Here is a 25,143-nt window from a genome sequence, read left to right on the forward strand (position 1 = left end):
AACACGCTGTAGTGGACATTACGGAGCCACGTAACACCGCTGGAATATGGTCAGTTAATTAGAAGAAACACATCAATGTTAAATTCTTTATTTTGACAATATTGTGGTTACACAGAGAACAGCCTTGATCTTAGGAAACACACAGTGGAGTATTAGGGAGAAAAGGCAGAATGCAGACAACCTACTTCCAAACAATTCAAAAAAATAATAAAGGACAATGACCAAGGATGTGCAGAATGTGAGAGAATACTGGTTTAAAACTGATGAATCTGGCTAAAGGGTAGATGAGAGTTTTCTGTATTATTATTATTCTTATTATTACAATTATTCTGTAAGTTTGAAATAAAACATATATATGTATACACACACACATATATATACACACGCATATATATATACACACACATATATATGTATCTATAAAGTCAAAGAACAGATTATAACACAAGGCTAAGGGTAACAGAGTCCGCTTCTTAAAGGGCTTTTCTGACAAAGTTCCTGCTTCAAATACAATGCTCCTTCAAGGCTTCACTTGATTCCTTTCTTCTCTCTACTCCAGAAGTCCCTGAGCAAGGTGATGAAGTTGAAAACTGAGGAGGTTAGGAGAGCAATGAAGTGACAAGTAGAATGCACAGCAAAGACGCGCTCAGTGCCTGCCCAGCTAGCAGGAGTGGTTGTGCTTCCCCTGACCCCAGGAATGGCAGCAATGGAACCAAGAGTCAGTGACTGACTAAAATGAGAACAGCTCCTTCCCCACACGTAGCAGTGTCTGAGCAATGTGAAAAACAGGCAGCTGTGGTCAAGAATTTGTGCTGGCTAATTAAGGGATGAGATCCTAACACTATATACAAAAGATCAGGGCTTCCAACATAGAAACTTCCACGGAGAACACACCATAAGTTACCAGGATAAATCGTAACATCAGCTCAGTGGCCCCTTCACTTGGGTGTCTTAACAAGGACAACGTAGCTTTCAAAATGACCTTCCACAAAGGCACTAGGGAAGCAATTCCACCTGTCAGCTGCCCTGTATTTGAATGGGCCATTAAACTTTACAAGTGCCACTTCCTTTGTGCCTTGTAACAAGAGTGACAGCATGAAGGAAGGGAAGAAGAAACAGAAAGAGGTAAGAAAAGAGACAGTCCTCCACAGACATAACCAATACACTCAAGGAATTGATGTCCTACACAAGCTTCTCAACGTACCAGTATTTCCACGTGTAACATTATCATTTCTAAACATTCCGCAAAAAGAAGAAGAAAAAACAAAAAGAAGAGAGAAAATAACAAAATATCTACCCCATTTCAACATCCCTGGGTGAAGCAGAACAGGAGGTCTGAGAACCAGGGCATCTAAGGTTCCTTTAGTGACATGAAAATCCTGTACTCTCAATTATTGCTGCTACTTTTCTATAAATTTGAAATTATTTCAAAGTAAAAGCTGGATTTCTTTAATCTTACTGGATTTTTTAAATTTTTACTGATATTTTAAAACTGAGTCTTCTTTCACATCCTCCAAGCATATGGCACTGATGCTAACACAGCAGCTGCTCAATAAACTCTCATTCTATTAAGAGCAAATCTTCCAGAGGCAAAAGCAAGATTAAAATGTTTTAAATTTCAGTTCCTAGATGTAGCTCACTGTATTACTTGACTTTTATGACTTACAGATGAAGCTTATAACCAGAATAGACACCATTTTACAAGGAATCCTATTTCTACCTCACTCAAAACTAAAAGGCAGAAACTGATTTGGAACGGAACTACATTAAGAGCAGCAAACTATTCAAGTCAGTATTCCCCAAAGGGAGCTGAACAGAATATACTCCTCCCAGAAAATCTTGGTCTTAATGATTATGAAAAAACTATATCCATACTCAAAATACCAGCAAGACTTTCATCAGTTTTGATATTGAACTTTGAAAATTAAATCAAATTTACCTAAACTCCAATGGGCAATAATAATACAACATACGTATATGGTGTTATAATTAGGCTGCAAATCATTACCTTCCTTGAGTCAAGTAGGTCTGAAATTATGACCCATCCTAGGAGATAAGAGAACTGACATTTCAAGATGTTTCCAAGACTGCCCAATGAGGGCTTGAACAAAGTTCTTTTGGCTCCAAGTCCTGCTAATAATGTGACTCTTGCTTAGCTGATAAGTAACACTCCCTAGTTGCTTTACTTACTCACAAAGTTTCCTGAACTATCACCAGACTCAGTGTTGAGACAAATGCTTTGTTTTTTTTTTGAGGATGACACTACACACAATCCCCAGTCTGGTTTTCTCGTTTCAAAGTGCACCTACGGCAAACAAGACAAAGGAAGCTGGCTATTCAACTCCTGATTCGTTCTGTTTTCATATCTTTTTTTTTTTAACTTCTTAGAATAATCCATTCATTTTTGGTATGCTATCACCAGGTAGCAGGAAGATAATCATAGAAAAGTTAGGCTAAGGTAAAAAGCATGCATTCTCTCTGAGTTTCAGGAGTGATTTTTTTTTTTTTTCAGGAGTGATTATTAACTCCAACCACCTACAATGTCACCCACAATCTATAATCAAATATTTTTACACTTTAATTAAAAGATTCATAAAAACAGCTAACCTTTAAAAAAAAAAAAAAGCAAAGTCAAAACGACAGCAAATTTTAAACAAAGTATACACTTTAAATAAAGCCCTTTACACAGCCTTTTAAAAATACGTGTATCTTTCATATGCATTAAATTTTCCTAGCTGGGCGCAGTGGCTCATGCTTGTAATCCCAGAACTTTGGGAAGCTAATAAGGTGGGTGGAACACCTGAGGTCAGGAGTTTGAGACCAGCCTGGCCAACATGGCGAAATCCTGTCTCTACTAAAAATACAAAAATTAGCCGGGTATGGTGGTGCATGCTTGTAATCCCAACTACTTGGGAGGCTGAAGCAGGTGAATAGTTTGAACCCAGAAGGGGGAGGCTGTAGTGAGCCAAGTTTGTGCCAATGCACTCCAGCCTGGGGGACAGAGCGAGACTCCGTCTCAAAACAAACAAACAAACAAACACAAAAACTTCCTATAACTGTTCACTTTAATTACATCTAAAACATACGTGTGGATTAGAATATTAACCTTTATAATTCACCCTGGTTGAACTTGCTGCCAAACATCCAAAGTGGTTCGTTTTCAGGTTTCAAGCTTTAAAACCTGTAATAATTCCTTGAGAAGTGGTCTCCTTTCACTTAATCCTCTGAGTCTCTCTTGGCTGTTTTGAGTCACTTAAAGGCCCTTCTCATTTTCTAGCCTGGGGTTCCATTCTCTACTGCCCCATTACCCGGAGAATGTCCTGGGTCAAAGCCCACTCTTTTCACTTGCTCATGTGTGTTGTTTGTAGAAACCAGAAAAGCCCTACTTTTCTCCACCTGGAGGAGGTTATTTCCCCTGCAGTTATCACGGTCCTGGGAGTAGAGGTGAACACCCACCTTGTCTTAAATGGCTTACCTACACAACTGTATTCATTTCTCTTAAATAGTAACCTCTTTGTAGGTTATTTTAGCAACATGCACTAAGTGGGTTCTTCAAAACTTGAAAGAGAAATTAAAGAAACAACCTCCCTCACAATACGGCAAATAAAAAATGAAATGGTATAATAAGGGTGAAAAATAACTGTCACTCCAGAGTTCAGTAACAGACTAAATGATAAATTTTAGTTGAGATCCATATTCAGAAATGAACCCTAGAGACTGTGCCACACAAATTTAATTATAAATGTCATCTCTAACTTCAGATAAGCAAGCTAAACAACCTCTGTCACATGGGAACCAGTGTCATTATCTGAGGAACACAGAGGGTGCGAGCCAAATGGGGTGCTGAAGCAGACCACCTGGAACTCAACCCAGGCTCCACTGTATACTTGGCTAACTTCTTTGTGCCTCAGTCTCCTCATCTGTAAAAGAGTAATACTGAATTGTACCTACCTAGCACGGCCATTGTGCTAACTAAATGAGTCCATTAAACCAATTACAGCAGAGCCTGGCACACACGCTTTAAAGCACTCAGCAGATGGTACTGATTATTATTATTGCTCGTCTTTTCTCCACCGTTCTAACTTACTATTCCCAAGTTTCAAAACCTGCAAAGTACAGCTGCTTTATTAGCCTAATTGAATCTGCAGGTAATTTCACTCAAATGATATTTCAGCTGGTTGGACTGGTACACTCCCACGGCTTTTCTCAGTGTGGCAGGACTGATGGCGCTCATTTGCAGTGAGGTCTGTTCACAGTTTGGAGGGTCGTGCTCCTTGTTACAGGGTCAACTGTTATATAAGAAACTTAGCACCCAGATTTCTTTTCTATAGGAATAGGTGCATTTGCATAGATCTCAACAACTGTGCAATTTCACTCTGTGTCAGCAGATGTGATTTTACAGAGGTTTGAATGCTGGGCTGGGTTTTAGAAGCTATCGTGCATGAGAATGCATGACCTCCCATTCTAATCCACGTGCTGGGTGCAGAAGGTGTGTACTCAAGTGTGTGGCAGATGCTAGGACTGTAAAGGACACAAAATGGCAACGTTAGGTATGTGCCTGGGTGGAAGGCAGGGGTGTTAAAAGAGGTATGCAGGTTAGAACTGTGGGAGCACATCTCTGTATCATCAGCCGCAATGAGAACAGAGTGGCACAAACTCCTATCCTCTTTCTTCAATGCACCTTCCATGGAGCTGCAGTGAACAGGCAAGATGGCCTGGATGCAGTTCCAGCTCTTCCCTTTCCCTTGCAAGCTCCTTGGCAGGCGTGCTAATGAGTGTAATGAGTAGGAAAGCATTCAAGTGCACCCAGCAGGCAAACAAATGGAAGCAAGGATTTAGAGAATTTGTTCCAATCACTTGAATTTTTATATCCAGGTATATACTGCTTTAAAAAAAAAAAAAAAAGCACAGCAATTTTCATATTTTCCTCATGACACAAATTGCAATTTCAAAGGTGCTTTACACGGATGTTTTGAAATTTAAGGGGCTGAGGGAAAAAGTCACAGATTGCTTTAAGAATCTGCTAAAAATTATAAGCACTCTGACCCCTAGAAACTGTATATGTGCATATATATTAATACTGACTACAAAGAAGTCATCAATCTCCTATGGGCATAGCATCATGTCCCTGAAGTGTAACAGCCCAGCTTATGAATTTCTTCCCAACTGCATTTTGTCCATATTTTCAAAGGGCAGAGAATACAATATTATGGCTTTAGTCTCTTTAATACACAGCATTAGGACTAAGTATTCCAAGATCTGCAAACACATAGATGCAGACAGTCTAAAAATCCTGAGAAAGACCCTTGCATGGTTCTGTTTTTAGAATGAGGACTTAGAGCATACTTATTTTGATAATTTACACCTGTTTTATCATTCCATACCTCTCGGAGAGTTTTCTTTCCTAAAGGGGCATATTTCTAAGAAGAAGGGGTGGCTAGGACTTGCCTGGTACATAAGGTGTGGAGGAGGCGCTGGAGCCAGCCAGCTATACCTCTGCTCAAGGAAGGAAGAGGGATAAAGTATCTCAACGGGGCACCTGCACCTGGCCACCAGGGGAGGGAGACATGGCTAAGAATGGCCAAAAGACTACAGCCAAATGTTTGAACATCTTTTTTTAATTTAGTGTTATCAAGTTTATCCTCTTTCTTTGAGCATCAGAAGAACATGCAGACTCTACTGGACCCACAAATAACAAATGGGAAGGGTCAAGTGTGGAGACAGAGAGCCTCATGGAAAACAATTATGTGTTTATTCAAATGAAACTGAGCTACAAGAGAGAAAGAGTAATTTGGGGGTGAGGGTAGAGAAAGGAAATGATTCAAAATTAAAAAGAAGTGCCTTTCACTTGGACTTGCTGGGTGATGTTTGATATGTTATTGTTCACACACATCATCTCATGAACAATAGTGGTCTAGGGCTTCTGGAAAAATATTTGGGACAGTGGACAGATACCGAGTAATGCTTGTCAAATTACAAACCAAACTAAGCATAAGTACACTGCAACATTCTTCCAAGTATCTACAAAGCACATGAGCCATTTTCATCCATCACAGACACAGTTATTTCAGCTCTTTATACTGTACAGTCATTATGAAAAACACAGGGAGACAGCTTCACTTACATGGTTAATGAAGAGACTCTTGCGTTTTTCTCTCACTGTGAAAACAAAAGATGCAACAGAAATGTTACATGCCTGCATGCCAACCCCTGGCAGGTGGCTGAGGACTGGGCCCCTGTGTCGTGGTCCCATCCTTCCACCAACCAACATACCCACTTGCTCATTTATCAAACATAAGAATATGGGACCTGCACAAATGCAGATCTGAATGAACTTGGCTCACAAAGGGAAATATACATCCATTTAAACAACGGCACCATAACAATATAACTGCAGCTAAAATCAATTAAGGGGTAACAGATTTCCATTAACTGAATAAAAAAGTAATTAGTAACCGTCATGAAACTCATATGCATCTATTAGTTTAACGTAATTAACAAATAATAGGACTATTTATTCTCAACCCTACCAGACCCATAAAGCTCCACAGCATATAAGGGAAATATAAATAACAACAATATCTAGAAAGCATTGAGATCCAGGAAGACGACGTACATCAGTGGCGTTACTTATCATGGAAACCCATTATTCTCCATGCTGGGTGCTGGTGAATACAGCTGAGCTTCTGTCTGGGAGGCCCCTGGAGCTCCTTGTGGCACCCACCCCCAACCCCACAAGGCTGACAGAGGTCACCATAATTGATCCTGCTCTAACAAGGTGGCTTCTCACACTGCTGTCTGTACACATGGCCTGTGTTGAGCAGCTCAGCCTCCACTGTCCCCAGACACCAGTGTTTCTCAGAATGGGAGCCTGCAGCCCCAGAGAGGTAGAAGGGTCAGTCACAGGGAACACGAAGAGCTTGTAATAACCTAGTATCACTGAACTTTGCATTTTCTTTTCTGAAGGCTCATTTTGTGGGAACAGATTAATCCATCAACACATTTATTCGTTACTGTAAAAGATATGAAAAATAGGTTTCCTTCAAGGAGATAACATCCTAGGTCCCCAAGAATCAACAATGTTATCTTGGGGTACCCTAAAACAACAGTGTACAAAAGATAGAGGAAGGTTTTCTCCTTACAGTCCATGCCCCCACAAAGCAGATTCACTACTGTTTTCGAAAGCCTTCCTGCTGATCTGTTGGAGGGATGATGGAACTGTTTTTCTAACACTCATACGCTGTTCTTAGGCTCACAAAAAAACACTTCTCTTTTCCATAGAAGTCTTGTCCTCTCTGGAATGAATGCTGCCTTCCACCCTTGATATCTCAAAGATAACAAAAGCAAAAATGCAAAAGCAAAAATCTGTCTGAGGATACTGTTGGGCACTTTAAAAAGAGACTGACACATAGAAGGTAGCTCGATGGACCCATGTGCAGAAGATCAGCCCCCTGCTGTCACAGGACAGGGCACCCTGGCCATGCCTGAGGCCAGACTACCACACAAAGAACATGAGTGCACAGACAGCGGCGACAAACTGGTCTGCTACGCACAGCATGGAGGCAGAGGGATTACATTTTACCTGACTCCAAGGAAGCAACCACATGTAAACCATAGCAAAACAAACAGGATGGTCTGGCTGGAAGCTCTGGGTTTTAACTTCCTGGCATACATACATACATACATACATACATACATACATACAGTGTGTGCATGCACATGTGTGTGTTTTCTTTAAATCAATTTATACTAAACTAGTATGCATGCAGCCAAGGATGGAGATATGATGATAATTCTATGGTGATTTCCCACTGACCGAAGGGATCTGGAAACCCTTTCTACGTGGGCCACAGAACTCACAGGGTACCCACAATACTCTGACATGACAGTCCTTCTCAGAGCATCCCAGTGATAGGTTTGTGCAAAAGAGACTTGTGTCTCCCAATTGTGGGGACCACTGCATATACTAAGGTCACCTCAACACCCTACATCAGCCCCTGCCTTCAGCAAATGAAAGATATCCATGCCTCAAAAAATACCAGCGCTTCCTATATGTGTACTATTGAGATTAGGAAATATTCACACATAGAAGTAATGGCTGAGATGCATAACCTTCAATAAGTCTGACCAAGAAAGCTGACATGGTTTGGCTGTGTCCCCACCCAAATCTCATCTTGAATTCCCATATGTTGTGGGAGGGACCCAATGGAAGGTAACTGAATCATAGGGGCAGGTCTTTCCCATGCTTTCTCATGCTTTTCCCATGCTTTTCTCATGATAGTGAATAAGTCTCATCAGATCTGATGATTGTAAAAAGGCGAGTTTCTCGGCACAAGCCCTCTTGGCCTTGTCTGCTGCGATGTGAGACGTGCCTGAGATACCTTCCACCATGACTGTGAGGCCTCCCCAGCTACATGGAACCGTAAGTCCATTAAACCTCTTTCTTTTGTAAACTGCCCAGTCTGGGGGTATGTCTTTATCAGCAGTGTGAAAACAGACTAATACAAAAGCTTTCAAACAAACAAATAAACAAAAAAAAAACTACACCAGACACAGAAGACTATTATAAACACATATGCCATTCTTGTCTGCCACCTACAAGGATCAATCTCAGGGAGGAATCAGGTCATTTTCATGAACTCCAGCTGGCTGCAATGAGAATAGTGAAGAAAAACGAAAGTTCATGAAGACTATTACAAAACACCTGAGGATAAGCTATCTGCATCTATTATAGAATCTCTCAGGCATTCACTGCTTCTATGCAAATGAACACCTACACACTACCCTATTTCCTCAGAGCAACCTGGGGCTCCTGGGGCCTGAGTCAGGTGCCACTTTCCTGTATGGTTTTGTAATGCCCCTGCTAAGAGGGCCTTCGGCAGATGAAGTCTGCACAGTTTCTGAGAAGATTTTCCATACATGAATCCCTATGGCCGACTGGCTTTTGGAGTGTCTTCTGCGCCACCAAACCAACAACCTATCCCTACATAAATGGGGAGAATTCCTGATATCCATGTTGGACCAAGTGGCCCATTACTTTGACCATCCTGCCTGGACTGGGGGGACACTCTACCCTCTCTGGGCTAACTCCTTCTCCTGGGAATCTGGAGTTGGGACATACTCGAAGGGCTCTGCTCAACCTTAACTGAGGGTATGATGTGTAAACTTCAGACTGGGGTGGGGCTCATCTCCTGCTGTGCAGGAAAGAGTGAAGCAGCAGATCTGACTGCCATCCCTAAAGCACCTGTTGCGAGGCTGGCCCTTGGCTGGTATCTGGGAACTTGGATTTAGAAGGGTTCCCTTCCATTATTCCCTAACTGGTAAAAGTGGCTCATTGTGCCTAAGCTGTCTGCACAAACAATATGCTCTATGCCGCATACAGTATGGTTTATTTCCTTCTGGGAGTCTGGAACTTTGGTACTTAACAGGCAGAGCCTTCTTACATAAGCGGTCCTCCATAAAAATCCTGGGTGCTGGGTTTCTACCCAGGAGTTTCCCTGGCTGACAACATTCCACAGTTGTTTTCACAGCTCATTTGTGAATGGGGGGATGAAGTGCAACCTGTGCAGCTCCATGGGCGAGGACTTGCCCCATGCACCTCTTCCCTGTACTGAGTTTCCCTCATGCGCTTGCATTGTAGTAAGTTACAGTCATGAGTGTGACTGTATTTTATGTCTTATGATTCCTGGACCCCCCACACAGCTGCCATGCAGAGAAGCATGGCAGAGGGAGATGGGCACCTTAGTCCTAATGGCTTTTAGTACCCAGTTCCACCAATTTGTGAGCTGTCTGAGATACCCTCAGTGCCCTTAAAATTAATTACTCCTTTTCCCCTAAGCTAGCTGGAGCACAACCAAGACATTACTATGGGGGAATAAGATAAGTAGAATCTTTTTTTTTTTGAGACGGAGTCTCGCTCTGCTGTCCAGGCTGGAGGGAAGTAAGCTGACTCACTCCGCCTCCCAGGTTCAAGCGATTCTCCTGCCTCAGCCTCCTAAGTAGCTGGGAGTATAGGGGTGCACCACCACACCCAGCTAATTTTTTGTATTTTTTAGTAGAGACAGGGTTTTGCCATGTCAGCCAGGCTGGTCTCGAACTCCTCACCTCAAGTGATCTGCCTGCCTCGGCCTCCCAAAGCGCTGGGATTACAGGCATGAACCACCACACCCAGTGATAAGCAGAATATTTTACAGTGGCATAACACCTGAAACGACTGACAGAATTGCCCAAATCTAAATCTGGCTTTAAAATAAATTTGAAACCACTGAGGCTGATGTGGGTACAGCTCTGAAATTAAAAATGCTTTAGCTATTTTATGTAATGGTATAAGCAATATGCCAACTCATTCCTAATAGCTGGTTTCAGTCATCTTTAAAACTTCACTATTTTTGGTCACTATAATATATCAATCAAAATCTCCGGAGTTTTCTGAGTTAATGTCTAACTGAATTAACTAATAATCATGTTTTGCTTCTTTAGGGAAAACAGGCAATAAATTGATACGGATCATAAATTTTTTCTTTCCTGGGAGAGGAATAATAGCAATCTCCTTTGGCACAATCTATGATAGTTAAGAGGATTTTTAATTGGCTACAGTGACAGTCCATAACGACGTAAACAGAAAATGTACCAGTGGCTTTAAAAATAAGCCATCTAAAATCAGCAAAAACAATACAGTTGGCATTAAAAGTCTTCTCCTGATAAAATGGGGAGTTAAGAGAGTCAAAGGCAGTGCTTGCAATCTGAGGGACAAACAAAATTACACTTGTTGCTATGGGATACTCTCTTGCCACAATGTCACACAAGTGACTCTTTAAAATACAACTTTCAACCTAGTGCCTGATTATTAATGAGGATTTATTAACAATCTAAACACAATTTCAGGTGATTCCTGTCATAGGTCAGCATTTAAAAGACTACCTTGGTTTCTCCTCTTCCATTTCCAATTTTTTTTTTTTTTTTTTTTAGAGATGAGATCTCACTATGTTGCCCAGGCTGGTATTGAACTACTGGGCTCAAGCAATCCTCCTGTCTCGTCACCCCTCAAAGTTTTGGGATTACAGGTACGAGCCACCGCACCTGACTCTCCTCTTCCATTTCTAAAATAGACCGACCTTCCAATGGCAAGTGTTAGCCACCACCAAGCCACAGGATGCTGGTGCTAAAAAGGTCCTAAGATACCTAAGATATCCTTTCTTTGGCAAATAAGGGAAGAGCCCAAGCAGGCCAAGAAAGGGAGGGCCCAGAAGAAGAGAGGAGATCGCGTGCAGGACCCCTTCCTCTATACACCCGCCCTCCAACAGGAGCATCACTGGTGTGAACAGGCACCTCTGGCATCTGCATAAAACGAGTCCCATTTAAAAACAGAATGACAATTAGAACCAGGTATGAACAGAGCTGTGCTATTCTACAAAGAAAATCTACTTAACTGATTACTCTGGATGTGAAGGACTGGCAGGCCACACAAGAGGCAGGATTCAACTAAAGAATGATAGAATTTTGTTTGGATATACGAAGCTAATTGCTGAGGTAGCTCCAATGCAGATCACGAAGATCTGGTTGAAAAGAAAATGTTTCATTTCTCTTTCCTTTTTCCTGTGGGTAGCAAAGATCAGGCCTTGAAGAATAAAATTAAAAGTTCACTATTAACTTTTCTTATAGTAAATTTGAGATTACCACACAGTTCCTACAGTTTTCAATAATTCAGTGAATTCACACTCAATTCAAAACAACTGTTGAGCACCTGTTCAGAGTGCACATGGAGGCTCCTGCCCTGCTGAGCTCCTGTCCTGACAGGGAGGTCATCATGAACACAAACGGCCAGGACACAAAGTGCACTGTAGCAGGAACATCACCCACACTTTGGAGCTCAGAACAAAGCATCCTGGTGTGGCCATTTCCCCCGGAGGCACACCTCCTGTGCTGCAGGAAAGAAGCTTCCAATTAGACCTCTGGCCTGCTCTGAACTGTCCCGGACCTGCACTTATTTCTAAATCTGGGCACAGAGGAACATGACATTCTGTGCATTCCAAGTGAAATCTAAATAAGCAAAGCCAATGAACAAAAATGAAAAGACACAGAAACACTTCTAAGATGTTGAGGGCACAGCCAGTCATGGAGAGGAGAAAATTCCAGGGAAGAGAATAGGAAGCAGACAAAGGAAGAACATAACAAGAAAACCATTCAAAGAACAAATATCCATCTAAGCTGCCAACTCACTCGAGAGGTTTTCTGTTTCCCATAGAGAATATCTAAGGCCAAAGGATTTCTTCAGAAGCATGGAAACTTCAACTAAGTGGCATCCATTTAAAACTTTCTGCTAATTTGAAAAGAAATGCATGCTTATTGCAGAAAATTTGGAAACTACAGAGCTGTATAAACAAGAAAATGTGACTGCAAATAAAAATTAAAAGCTTGCTTGGAAAACATAGAGATACATAAAACATACACACACACAGACTGAGTATTCTTACCACCCCTTATCTGAAATGCGTGGGTTTAGAACTTTTTTTATCAGATTTTGAAATTTTGCATTATTTGAGCATCCCAAATCCAAAAATCTGAAATCCAAAATGCTCCAATTAATACTTCCTTTGAACATCAGGTTGGTGCTCAGTAAGTTACAGATCCACCTTGGAGCATTTCAGATTTCAAATTTTCAAATTTGAGAGGCCCAACCTGTTTAATCCAATAATCCAGAGACAATCACTATTAATATTTTGAGCCTCTTTTGTGTGCATGCACACAAAGCAAGCATGATGGATACTTTTGCATATGAATGTATTTGTATATAAATACGTGCAAGTATACATGTGCTCATATATGAACATGCCAACAGAAATATGCCGATTTTTCTATTGGTGTGTTAGCATTTTCACTGATTGTATAATAATTCTTTAATACATAAAGGCATTAATCCTTTTTCCTATATATTGTGATATTTCCATCACTGATGATTTCATTGTTAGGATGCATTTTGACATGAGTTTTCATTTTTAGGCAATTTCCTCCATTGCTTCTACAAACTTACATGCCCCTTCCCCATTCTGACACTAAATATTCATGTATACTATTTCTAGATGATTATGATTGTATTTGTTACATTTACTCTACCACTAGTCAATCCATCAGAAATCTATCCTGACACAGGGTGGAGGTGAGGTTATCATTTTATTTTTAAAGTGAGACTTAAAGAGCTGTGTATTCTATTATAATGAGCTGCTATCAAATGCTGGCTGACATAATTTCAGACCTGGCCTCTTTCTGGTTTGCTTCCAAGGTGTGTTGAAGCAACTTTTTTTTTTTTTTTTAATCTTTATTTTTTTTTGTAGAAATCATGGCGGGGGCGGGGGGGGTGGTCTCACTATGCTGTCCAGGCTGGTCTTGAACTCCTGGGCTCAAGCAATCCTCCCCACTCAGCCTCCCAAAGTGCTGGGATTACAGGAGTGAGCCATTGTGCCTAGCTTGGAAGCAACTCTAAGATGCAGGGGTCCATGATCTATCTTTATCAAAGAAACACAGAAAAAGATGGGACTGGGCACAGCAGTGCACAGAAGCCACCCTCTACTCTTGTCCTGGCATCCATCCCTTCTCCTCCTGGTCAGGCCCAGTGTTCTGGTGCAAGGTGTCACAGTCAGCACAGAGGAGCTGTCAGCACAGACAAGCTAGAAGATGGCACAGACACAAGTCAGGGTAGAAACTCAACCCAACTGAGCAAATGAGAACCTACACTCCAGAGTAAGGATTATATTTACTGAGAACTTATGCTGTCTTACGTACAGGACTCGGTGCTTTGATGGATTATGCATTTAGTCCTCCTGACAATCTCACAAAGAGGTACTAACTCCATTTTACAGTGATAAAATTGAGGTTCAGGGAAATCATGTGGACGGATCATATGCACCAAGATTATGTGGAGAGTGTTGGATCTAAGCCTCCAGTTCAGGCAGTCTGATTCCAGAGGATCGCTATCTTCAGGCAATCATTCCAAGGCATTAACTATTCTTATATGGTGACCGCATCAGATTATCCTGAAATTCAGCTGCCTCCCTCGATGTCATAGGGCAGCCAGCTGAAAACATCAGCCACGTAAGGTAAGCTATAAACATGGTAAGCTATGAAAAGTATTTACAAGGTTGTCAGTCTGTGCCAACTGAAGGGGAAATGCAGGTGCTCAGAGTTTTTAAAAAGAGAACTGAAAAGTAAGAGTTTATGGCTACCAGCAGGCCACAAGCGCTGTTTAACAGTAAGACAAGGCTATGGTAGACAGGGCATCAAACTCCCCCAGCCTGGGGGAATTATCCCTGCTAACCTCTATTCTGGATCTGTGCTCACTGAGCAATGTTCTGACTGGGAACAGGGCAGGTCAGGAGAGAGGATATGATAAAAGGCATACTGAGAAAACTGACATTCTGGGTCTAAATGATTCATCTGAGTTTGTACTATGTCGGCAGCTTTCTCCACACTGGAAAGCCCAAGAGACGAAATACTGGAGTTGGATGATGCTCCCAAGAAAAGTGAGCCACGGCACCCAAACAGCGCCTCTCCCGTGCATCTGACTTACAGGGTAAGACCTGGCCAAGAGATCTGACACCTGCCCTCCCCTCCCCCATGCACCTCAAGAGAAGACTGCAGAGGGGAGAGGGGAGGGCTGGCCTGAGGGTGGCACGGTATGATGAGTTCTGACCCAGAATAGGAAAGCCCAAACACACCACCTAAGCCTAAAAAAAATCTATATCCTCCTGTCCCTAAATAATGGATGTGTTGTTTTCTAACAAAGCTAGGGAAGGTAGGAGAAGGTAAAGCTGCAACACAAAACAGAAAGCCACTACTCAGGAAGACTGCCACTGTGCCACGGCAGGTCTGCTCAGGGTGGGTCATGATGCCCTGCCTTCATTCTTTCATTCCCCTGTCCCTGAAAGTTTCTTCTATGTGCTAGCCACTGCAGAGACTGTGGAATGTGAAAGGCACAGTTTCTACCCATGAGCAAGATGCAATCCAGCAGATAAACAGGCTATTTATTTCTATACCATAAAAATAATCACCACCACACAGAGGAATATGCAAACTGCATTGAACGTAATGCCACTGATTTTCTGGTAAACCATTACTCTATGTGTCACTACGAAAGAAAAAAAAAAAAACGCCAATTAAATTTTGGCAAGTAACTGACTGTGCTGATTTCAGAGGTGTTCCAGCCAAGTAAAAGGTGTCTATCAGAATCAATGGAATGAAGGGAAACAGGGGAGCATCACCTATGAGGCAGCCATTGGGTCAGCAGGGACAGAGGGCAGGTGTTGTGGGCAGAGCATCCCACAGGTGATGGTCTTGCAGGCCTGCAGGGGAGGGGACCCACAAGAAGGTGAAAAGGGCTGTGTGTGTGTGTGCTGGCGTCTCACTGTTCCAGTGGTGAGGAAACAGACGGTCAGGCAGGGAGGAGCCTAAGAGAAGCTCCACTTGCAGGCACGTGGAAGAAAGGTGAGACAGGACATGATGGAGGCAGGAGGCTGGGAAAAGGCCTTGCCACAGACCAGGTGAGGAAGGAGGAGAGGAGTTCAGGAGATTGAGACCATCCTGACTAACACGGTGAAACCCTATCTCTACTAAAAATACAAAAAAAAAGTCAGGAGTGGTGGCAGGCGCCTGTAGTCCGAGCTACTCGGGAGGCTGAGGCAGGAGAATGGTGTGAACCCAGCAGGAGGAGCTTGCAGTGAGCCAGGATCATGCCACTGCACTCCAGCCTGGGTGACAGAGCGTCTCAAAAAAAAAAAAAAATGAGATGATGAGGGAGAGAAAGCTGGCAGGAGAGGAAAGATGCTGACTTCTAATGTGGACATGCCAACCCCAAGGAGCAAGTATGATTTCCAGACTGGCTGCCTACCAGGCGGTAGGAAACACCTCTGGAACGCATGCTTACAGTGCCAGGACGGGGTAGCTCCTCCTTGCCAGGGGTCCTGGGAGAGGCTGGCTCAAGGGATCCCCAGTGAGGATCCAAAAGTACCTGTTACATCACAGGTAATGAGCAGACATTGCTGAGGGCTCGTTGCGTGCCTGGGACTCACCCTACTGCTTCAGGAGAGCAATCGTCTGAGGAGACAGGTGTGCCCACTGTCAATTTATAGAAAGTTATGACCCAAGAGATTATGTGACTGTAAATGCAACTAATGGCAGGCAAGGGCCTAAGACAGAGCTGGGTCCTAGAGCCTTGCCTAACTGGAAGCCAGAGGCTAGTTCCCTGCCGCCGGGGTGGCCACAGGCTGGCGAGGGCATGGGCAGCCCAGCACGCACAAATGAACCTGTCTGCACACTCAATTACTCATGGCTTTTGAGTACCCACCCTCCTCCACACACTCCAAACTAGAGGGAAAGACAGATGAGGTAGTAGTTTTTGCAATTCATTTATTGAAATGGTCTGTCACAAGTAACTTAGGGCTAGACTAGAGCAAAGGTCCCCAAACCAAGTATTCAAAGAGACCTTTAAAAGGGCTGAGGTGTGATGCAGGAACCACATTCCTCCCTCACAGCTTCACAAAGAAAAGCAGGCACACCTGAGCTGGGACCTGCACTGACCTGGTGTGAAAACCTCCAGGGGCGCCAGACGAAAACAGTCACTGGGATTGTGGTAACCACCTTCAAACCAGGTTCATGTGTCTTTCCTCTCCTGCCAGCCTCCCGTGGCACAACCTGGAGGCTTCTTTGTCCTATGGATTTTCCCTGGAGGGGTGCTGGAAAGACATCTGGCTCTGAGTTTACAGATATCATAGTGAGGACGGTTTCCAACAGGACCTGCCTCTTGAGGCGTTAGACTCCCAAGCAAAGCTCGGGAAGCAGCGAGGGCAGCAGAGCAGGAGGGCACAGGGCAGGGTGGGAAGGTGCAGCAGACCACAGACTGCTGGCCAGGCATGCACTCCCCTGCACCTGTCTGGCCATTTATGATCAGAAGCACAAAGGCAGCCACGGGCATGCACATTAACATGTTATGTGAATTGGAAAAATAAAATCAGACTTTTTCTGACAGAAGGTAAGACTGATTATAAGAAACAGGTGTGACAGGCAAAAATAAAAATAAATATCTAATTAAAAAGAAAGTAAGACTGATTTGACTGACTGGATTGACTATGATGCCTGGCTTTGCCAACAAAGTCATATGAAGAACCTGTAGCATTCTGAGGAAAATATATTTAAAACAAAAGAGAAGCTGAAAACATTAGTTCAGAGGAAAAGAGCAGGTGGGGGTTGCTCCATTCAACATATATTTGAGTTCTTTCTATGGGTCTGGCACTGTGAATGGCAGAGATATGTAAACGTGAAGACTTGGAATAAATCATGATACAGTGAAGATCTCTGCAGCGACAGAGGGGCATGCAGACTGCAGTGGGGCAGCAGTCAGGGAAGGTGTTCTAAGATGAAGCCTAGATTTATTCTCCCAAAGCTCCCAAGGGTATCAGGTTAAGCTAGGTGCCACCAAATATAAAGAGTAGTAGATATAATTACAAGTCATGTGTTACAGTTGGTAAACCTTTTTCGATGTACTTCCCAGAAACTGTAAAAATGAGGGACTCCTCTAACTGAGTAACTCTTTTGCAAATCAAATAGATTCCAGTTCTCTACTGTCAATAAAACTGAAGGGGAACAAAACTGAACGGTAGCTGATTATTAGGAATTATTTTGGTTGATAAATCCCTTGGAGATTTTTCGACATATAAACTAGACGAAGTAGAAAGAATTCAATGATATGACTATAATAAAACTCTTTCTATTTCCATCTATTTATATAGATGAACAAAGTTCCTCAGCACTTACATCTATAAAAACAAAGGCTTGGCCGGGTGCGGTGGCTCTCATCTGTAATCCCAGCACTTTGGGAGGCCAAGGTGGGAGGATCACGAGGTCAGGAGTTCAAGACCATCCTGGCTAACACGGTGAAACCCTGTCTCTACTAAAAATACAAAAAATTAGCTGGGAGTGGTGGCGGGCGCCTGTAGTCCCAGCTACTCGGGAGACTGAGGCAGGAGAATGGTGTGAACCCGGAAGGTGGAGCTTGCAGTGAGCCAAGATCGTGCCACTGCACTCCAGCCTGGGCGACAGAGCGAGACTCCATCTCAAAAACAAAACAAAACAAACAAATAAAAAAACAAAGGCTTTGATGATGAATACTGCCTCATTTCAGTAATAAGTAATATCCAACCACAGAAGCATCTCACCAAGAAATGTTTTTCCAAAAAATATTTCACTTTTCTGTTTAATAATTATCCATTAAAACGTACAGGCGCCCGCCACTACGCCCGGCTAATTTTTTGTATTTTTAGTAGAGACAGGGTTTCACTCTTAGCCAGGATGGTCTTGATCTCCTGATCTCGTGATCCGCTTGCCTCGGTCTCCCACAGTGCTGGGATTACAGGCATGAGCCACTGCGCCCAGCTTAGGTCATATTTTTATAGAAAAGAATATGATAGTGTGATAAATGACTTTCCAAAATCAAAATATATTATACTACTATAAAATTTTATGGAGAAAATAGAATGGAAATACAAATTCAAGATGATAAAGGAGTGATACGAAATTTCCAACTGTTAGAGAGGAGCATGTTCATACATTTTTAAAGGACTGATGGGTATCAAATCACTATGGTATTAAATTTCATCTGAAACATTTGTTAAAGAAAGTTTATTTTAAAATATCAACGTTTATAATACATCAGAAATTATGTGCTTTGATAAGGTAAAAAAATTTTAAGGTCAACATAAAAATGCTTGAGGGAGTTCAGTTTTTCAAAATTGTTTTCCATGGTATGTAAGCAAAGGAACAAAGCATGAAAATCACTGGTGTATGCTTAGGTCTTCCCCATGGCACTTGACATGCCCTGAAGGAGACACACCGAGCAACTAAGGGCAGCTAGAGAAAGGGGCATCTCAGCATCTGCACACACAAAGGAGCTAAAGACAGCTGGGAATGCAAGTGAGGTGGGGAAAGCAAGGTCATCACAGCGCTCAGAGGCAAGTGATTCCGACAGGGCAGCGGAAAGTTGCTCCCAAATGCTAGATAAAAGGAGAACAAAAAGGGCGGTTGTTTCACCATGCAAAAAAGTTCAACACTGCCCAGGAACCAAAACACCACCCCAATGAGGACAGCCACAGAATATTTTTTCAATTTCTGTATTTCTAAAAGGTTGTGCAACAAAAACTATGACATATTTTTATTTCTGAATTTTAATGTTTCTACTTTGGCTTCAAGTCACTCAAGGGACAGACAGTTTTTATTCCTTTAATTATTTCAAGGGACTCCTGAGAAACATAGATTTCGCACACTTAGGGTTTTTTCCTCCAAATTCTTTGTTAAGACAATAAATCTCTAAAAATCATACTAATTAAAAGGAAAAAGATGTGGCTTGGCTGCTTTCTCATATTATTTAAGAATATTAAGCTCTCACATCTTTGAAAATGATTAACTAAAATAAGTACAGAAAAGGAAAGGACACGAGGAACTACAATTCTTCCCCACAAGTAATGAGAGTAGCATGAAAAACCGTGGCAGGCCTCAAACTTCTCTCTGGCCTGGCAAACTTCTCTACCCCCAGGAGGAACTCTTGGTCCCTTCTTTGCTGAACGGCTCCTGTACAAAGTCTGCAATGCCATCCTCTTTGTGTGAAGAAAGAAAGCAGTCACTCTGGTTTTGAATAAAATACCCTTACCTTCAGCCTCTGGAGGGGTCTGATGAGCAGGCTACTTACTCAATTTGTTGGAGTTTCTATTCTCCTGCTTGGAACAAGAAAAAGGTTCCATGTCCAGCCTAAATCTCTTGGATATCCAGAAGGAAAAGGAATTCAGCAATCACGAAAACTCTGACGACATCATGCAGGTGCCATCTAAATCAGTCTAGTGAACAGCTGGGAGGTGGGATGCATGGCCGACAACTTGTTTGTCAGATCATAAAGTGCTGAGGGGAAAGAGAATGTGGGGTCTGCAGAAACACAGAGCTGTCAAGACCCAGGAGCTGCATGTCTGTGGTCCAAGCAACAGCTGCCCTAACATGACTGTCCTCATCCCAACCATGGCTTCCTATCCACAAATCGAATCTAAACTACTGTCGAAGTACATCAACCTGAATGAAGGAAAGAGATCACCAGATTCAAAAGAAAGGACTCTACCAGAAGTATGCATTATTGTCTCAGACTACATTTCTTCCAATTAGAAAAAAAAATACAGTAGAAGATCCACAGCTGTGGTCCTGTAATGGAAATATAAGTTTACCCAAGTGACGAATTATCACAATCAAATCAAGAATGTTTCCGGGTTTTGTCATCTTCCTTCTTTCAATCAGTCAGGTTGGCACAAGGAATACTGACATCCAGTATCACATGCCTTTTCCTCTAGGGGCTAGTGGGTGGCAAAGACAAAAAGGTCGTTTTAAATTCCACAGTACGGTTCTGACGATGAAGAAAGATCCACAGGCTACTCCTATGGGAGCTCACCAAGGGTCCACTCAACCCAGCCTGATGGGTCAAAGAGACCCTCAAGGAGGAAGTAACAGCAGGAGGAGCCTGGAGGACAGAAGAAATCAGCTGTGTGAAAAAGGGGAGGAGAAATCCATGTGTAAGGCAAGTGGCAGACTTGAGGAAGCAAGTGATTTCAGTATGGCGGAAGCTCAGAAGTACACAAAGAGAGGAAGTTGCTGGGAAGGAAGGCAGAGGCTGGATCACAATGGGCCTCATATTCCATGCTAAGATGTTTGAAATTTAACTCTAAAGCAACTGGGGAGCCCTTAAGAAAGGTTAAGGAAGCCAGTGGCACAATCATATCTGACTCATGGGAAGTCCTGTTAGCTAGCGGCAGCATAGACCCGGGACTAGAGAGGGATGAGGTCAAGGGCAGGGAGCCCAGTCTAGAGACTGCTGCAGTAACACAGGTGGGGAATTGAGTCTGAACTAAGGCGGCAGCAACTGCAATAGGAAATAGTGGTCAGGTTCAAGGCTGGGTAAGAGATGAAACTGAGTACACCTTGGAATGCCTGGATGCAATGGTGTGCTAGTAAATGTTTAACAGTCATGTGTTTTAAAAACGCTCTGATTTGTAGCATTCGCCAATTTCCATGGTGTAAATACTCTGACTATGGCTATTTCATGCCACCAATACGATGTCACTGAACCTGGAGCTGGGAAGAAATGTATCTCCAGCACCGCCGCCCACCTCTGAGAAGAGGAAAGTCTAGGAAAATCCAAAGCCCTCCTTGGCTTAGGGACCTGGGCAGGGTAGACAATGCAGAAAGTCAACTGGAATTCTTAAGTTCTGTCTGGGACATACTGAGTCAGGGGAACCTACAGCCTTCACTGGAAAGATGTCCAGCAGGCAGTTGAATACATGCATTTTAACAGTACAGAGAAAAATATGGTTAGACATGACAGTTAACACAAATGCCATGAGGAACTGTGTGCAAATCAAAAAGGTAAGAGGGTAAAGGAGAGACCCTGGGAAATACTACATTAGAGGGACAAACAGAAGTTTATGAAGATGTCTCAGAAGGAGCTTTCAGAAGGGCAGGATTTCTCAGGACCAATTTGCCAAAAGCCAATTCACCAAGTAGCCAATTCTCTGATTATCATGTCACCAAATAATTAATTCATTAAAGTTACCAAACCTATTTTTAAAATTGATTTTTTTCTAATTATTTATAAAGCAATTGTTCATTAGAGGCACTTAATTTCAGCAACTTGCCCATTTGAAAACAGAAGGCCAAAAAGTTTTTTAAAAGCACGGAATTCTTGGCGACAGCAAGTGCTACATATGTGGGCAATAGCCCAAGAAGAGAAAATGTCCTTAGGTCACTCTACCGCAATGCTCCACAGAATGGCAGGGGTAGGAGGAAGTTCCCAATGGGAGAGTGGACAGGGAGAGAGGTAGAAATGGCGTAGAAGCTTTCACCTGAAGAGAGATATTGGTTATTTTCCCTTTTTCTGTGAGACTCGTGTATGTTTACATGTTGAGTAGAAAGATCCAGCATTTAAAAAGAAACTGAAGCAATAAACAGAGAGGTCAGAGTAATTGATGCCCTGATGTTCCAGAAGAGGAAAGGGAAAGATATCTAGTGCAAAGGTGACGAGGGAAGACAGAGTTCCCTAAGCTAAGTATGGAACAACCCTGACTTAGGTCAAGTTTCCTTCTACCAGGACAACCAAGATTTGGGAAATCCACTTAGAAGCTCTAATGCAATTTCATGGGAATCTTGTTAGCACATCTTCTGAATGAAGTTGGTCTGCACCCTGAGTTCACAAGAAGCAAGAATGAAACCTGAAAGTAAGCCAACTTTGTTTCTTGTTTTTATAGTACTATCAGTAAGTGTCTGCAAAACTTGGTTTTGACCCTCATTTTTCATGGTTCTAAACACCCATCTTCACTGCCACTCTCCTTCCTTTGTATTATCCCACCCCTCCCAATGGCTTCCTGCTTCACCAGAGGAAAAAAAATGTTTCTTTTGTATCCAGCACACTGAAAACTTACTTCAGTTTTGCCATTACTTTTAACGGCAAAAACTGAAATTACTTTTGGACCAACCTAAATACTTGATGCCTATACTAATTTATTCTTGGAAATGTTTACTTTTCATAAACACATAAAACTCTTTCAAATCAAGTCAGTGTCTTGCTTAACCAAAGATTCCCAATAATATTAAATCAGCACTATACCTTGCCAAAACTGTTATCTAACTGTTACTGAAGTGTTATCAATTCTCATATATGAACTTACTATCTTAAACATGTTTGGTTATTTTCTGGTCCATTTAGGATCTTCTCTGAATTAAAGCTTAGCAATTGCCCAAAAAGTTAGGGATAGAATCATGCAGGACTCCAGCATCCTAAAGTAATATCCTGGTCACGATGTCATCATTTAACAAGTTTCTCCTGCCACCTTTTTCTATAGGAATCCAATGAAGATGTGTGTTTGCCACATTGTGTAAGTTTTATCTTTTCTCTCTTTTGCAGCCAAGGCCCAGGGAAGGGGCTGAAAAGAGAGAAAATCCCTAGGAGAAATTCCACACACACTTGGGATGAACCACAAAGATTGTACGATCTATAAGAATAAACTTAGATATGGTTGTTATTATTATAGAGGTGGCAAAAAAAAAAAAAAAAAAAGAGAAAAAAACATCTGCACCTAGTGTACGGGTTCAATTCAGCTCTCAACTGACACAACAGAGCTAGTTAGTGGTACTTTTATTTAAGGATTATATTTTGCTTTCTTTTACACACTGTCTAAATTAACAAATACTTCTGATCTTGTGAGAAATTATGCAAATATCAATTCTAAAAGGAAAATTTCTGACTCTTAGGGTAGAAACTCTCATGACACAATGTATGTAGAAATAATACAGCTGATTAACAAAATGAGGATAGATGCTTCAAATAGGAAATTCTAAAAACACTGCAAAAGAAAAAGATCCCCAAAGAACTACCATTAAACAGTATATGTGTGGGTCACTAAAGCGACTCTATTTCATATTGAAAATTAAATCTAGTGAGAAATCAAAACTAGGCGAAGTACCAACATAAGCCTTTTTTAAAAAAAGAAGCATAAATTAAGGACCTACCGTCTGTCTGAGATTTACTGAGGAATATTGTGCTGGCCCGAGGATGATCTGAAGGATTGAATTCCATGTTCAAATCTTTAAAGAAAGGAAAAGAAATTATATGAATAAACCATCTGATAACTAAGAGGAACCAAGATTGACTCAATTCTTTTCCAACTTTAAATTGCTAATACATTCAAGGATTCTGGAAACCTATAGCTATTATGTTAATAGATTCTTTTGGTTCAATTCAGAATACTGCTATTTAGAAATCTGAAAGTCATACATAAAAGTAGAGAGTTGGCTAGACACCTATTAGCCTAAGAAAAACTCCACTTTCTTCTGAAAAAATTCTGCTCTGCACCCTATATTATAAAATAGCAGGACAGAGTTATAGCATGTGATTAAAGAGAGTTATGTGCTACAACAGATTCATCTAAACATTACAGTCAAGTATGTTGTAGTTCCTTATTCAAGGTGATTAAAATAGGAATATCTCAACTCGTTAGGGCGAGTCAGCATCCACATACCCTGCTTAATTATTTTCTGAAAAAGCAAAACTTATTCCTTAGAGCAAAAGCTATAAATCGGCCATTTGTGGACCTAATCTGGGCCCCAGACATGTTTTGTTCGATTCCTACTTTTTAAGAAACATTTAAGACAACATATAAAAGAGATTTCAAACACATCACACATCTCTCTCACACACACACACACACACACCCCTAATTCCAGCTTCCCTTGAGAAATCAGATCGTTTGGCAACACCCTGCCTCCACCCCAATGGTCACGATCAGCTAAAGCCAAGCAGCTGTGACCCCTTCACAGTGGCTATGTCCCTTATGGGACACAAGACTCCAGCTCCCCAGTGACCACCCCTCTCTGCTTTACTGGCAGGTTTTCACAAGCATTTGATTTTGCAATCTTAGAACTCTTAGAACAATCTCCAAGGTCTACAACTTGTCAGGATGGTACAAACAACTTAGAATGCCATCACAGAAGAGTTTTTCCATTTTTTTTTTTTTAAAACTGATCCCATAGAAAATAAGCAAAACAGAAGAATTAAGTTAGGGGAGGAAACAGAGATCAAAATTACTGGAAAGCCAGAATGATCTTCAAATCAACTTAGAGTCAGAAGAAAACTTTTTGGGTTCAATTACTTCCATAAATTTGCAGAGAAACCTAATCAACACTAACAAAAACAGATGGTGCTATCCTTAGCCTTAATAGCTAATCAATCAAAGATAAAGTGAAAGAAAGACAGGGATGGTCAAATAAATACACACTGGAGGTAACACCTAATCACTTATCCACAAGGAGATTTATTCTCAGCAAACTTCTGAAGCGTGGTGACTTTTTCCTACATCAGCCAATGGCTACTGGGCCAGTTCCTAACTTCTCTCTGAGTACCTGATTAAAGAAACATCTGAATCTTAAACAGATGCTACTTCAATTATCTGGTCCTTCTTGTATTATATAACTTCTATTAACATTACACAATAATTTCAGAGTTAAAAGGTATTAAGGAGTTTTGATGGAAGGAGAAAGATGGGTGGAAGAGACACTGAATTTTTCGAATTTGCT

The 25,143-nt window shown here is 41.8% G+C and overlaps 1 protein-coding gene across 7 annotated transcripts in view; it reads right to left on the minus strand.

Annotated features, from left to right (window-relative positions):
* The window catches only part of LOC105495960 (cyclin Y), a 314,134-nt gene that overhangs the window by 61,890 nt on the left and 227,101 nt on the right, over window positions 1-25,143 (minus strand). For 6 of the 7 annotated variants that reach the window (XM_011765885.2, XM_011765882.2, XM_011765886.2 and 3 more), the window contains 2 exons: window positions 23,581-23,655; window positions 6,125-6,159 (listed from right to left, as the gene is read on the minus strand). In XM_011765885.2, coding sequence (XP_011764187.1) covers window positions 6,125-6,159; window positions 23,581-23,647 — 102 coding nt within the window. In that variant the 5' untranslated portion in view covers window positions 23,648-23,655. Of the gene's footprint in view, window positions 1-6,124; window positions 6,160-23,580; window positions 23,656-25,143 lie in introns of those variants that run through there. The other variant, XM_011765887.2, reaches the window with a different exon arrangement.

The sequence above is a fragment of the Macaca nemestrina genome, chromosome 9 (assembly GCF_043159975.1).
Source record: "Macaca nemestrina isolate mMacNem1 chromosome 9, mMacNem.hap1, whole genome shotgun sequence".
In the NCBI taxonomy this organism is placed as follows: domain Eukaryota; kingdom Metazoa; phylum Chordata; class Mammalia; order Primates; family Cercopithecidae; genus Macaca; species Macaca nemestrina.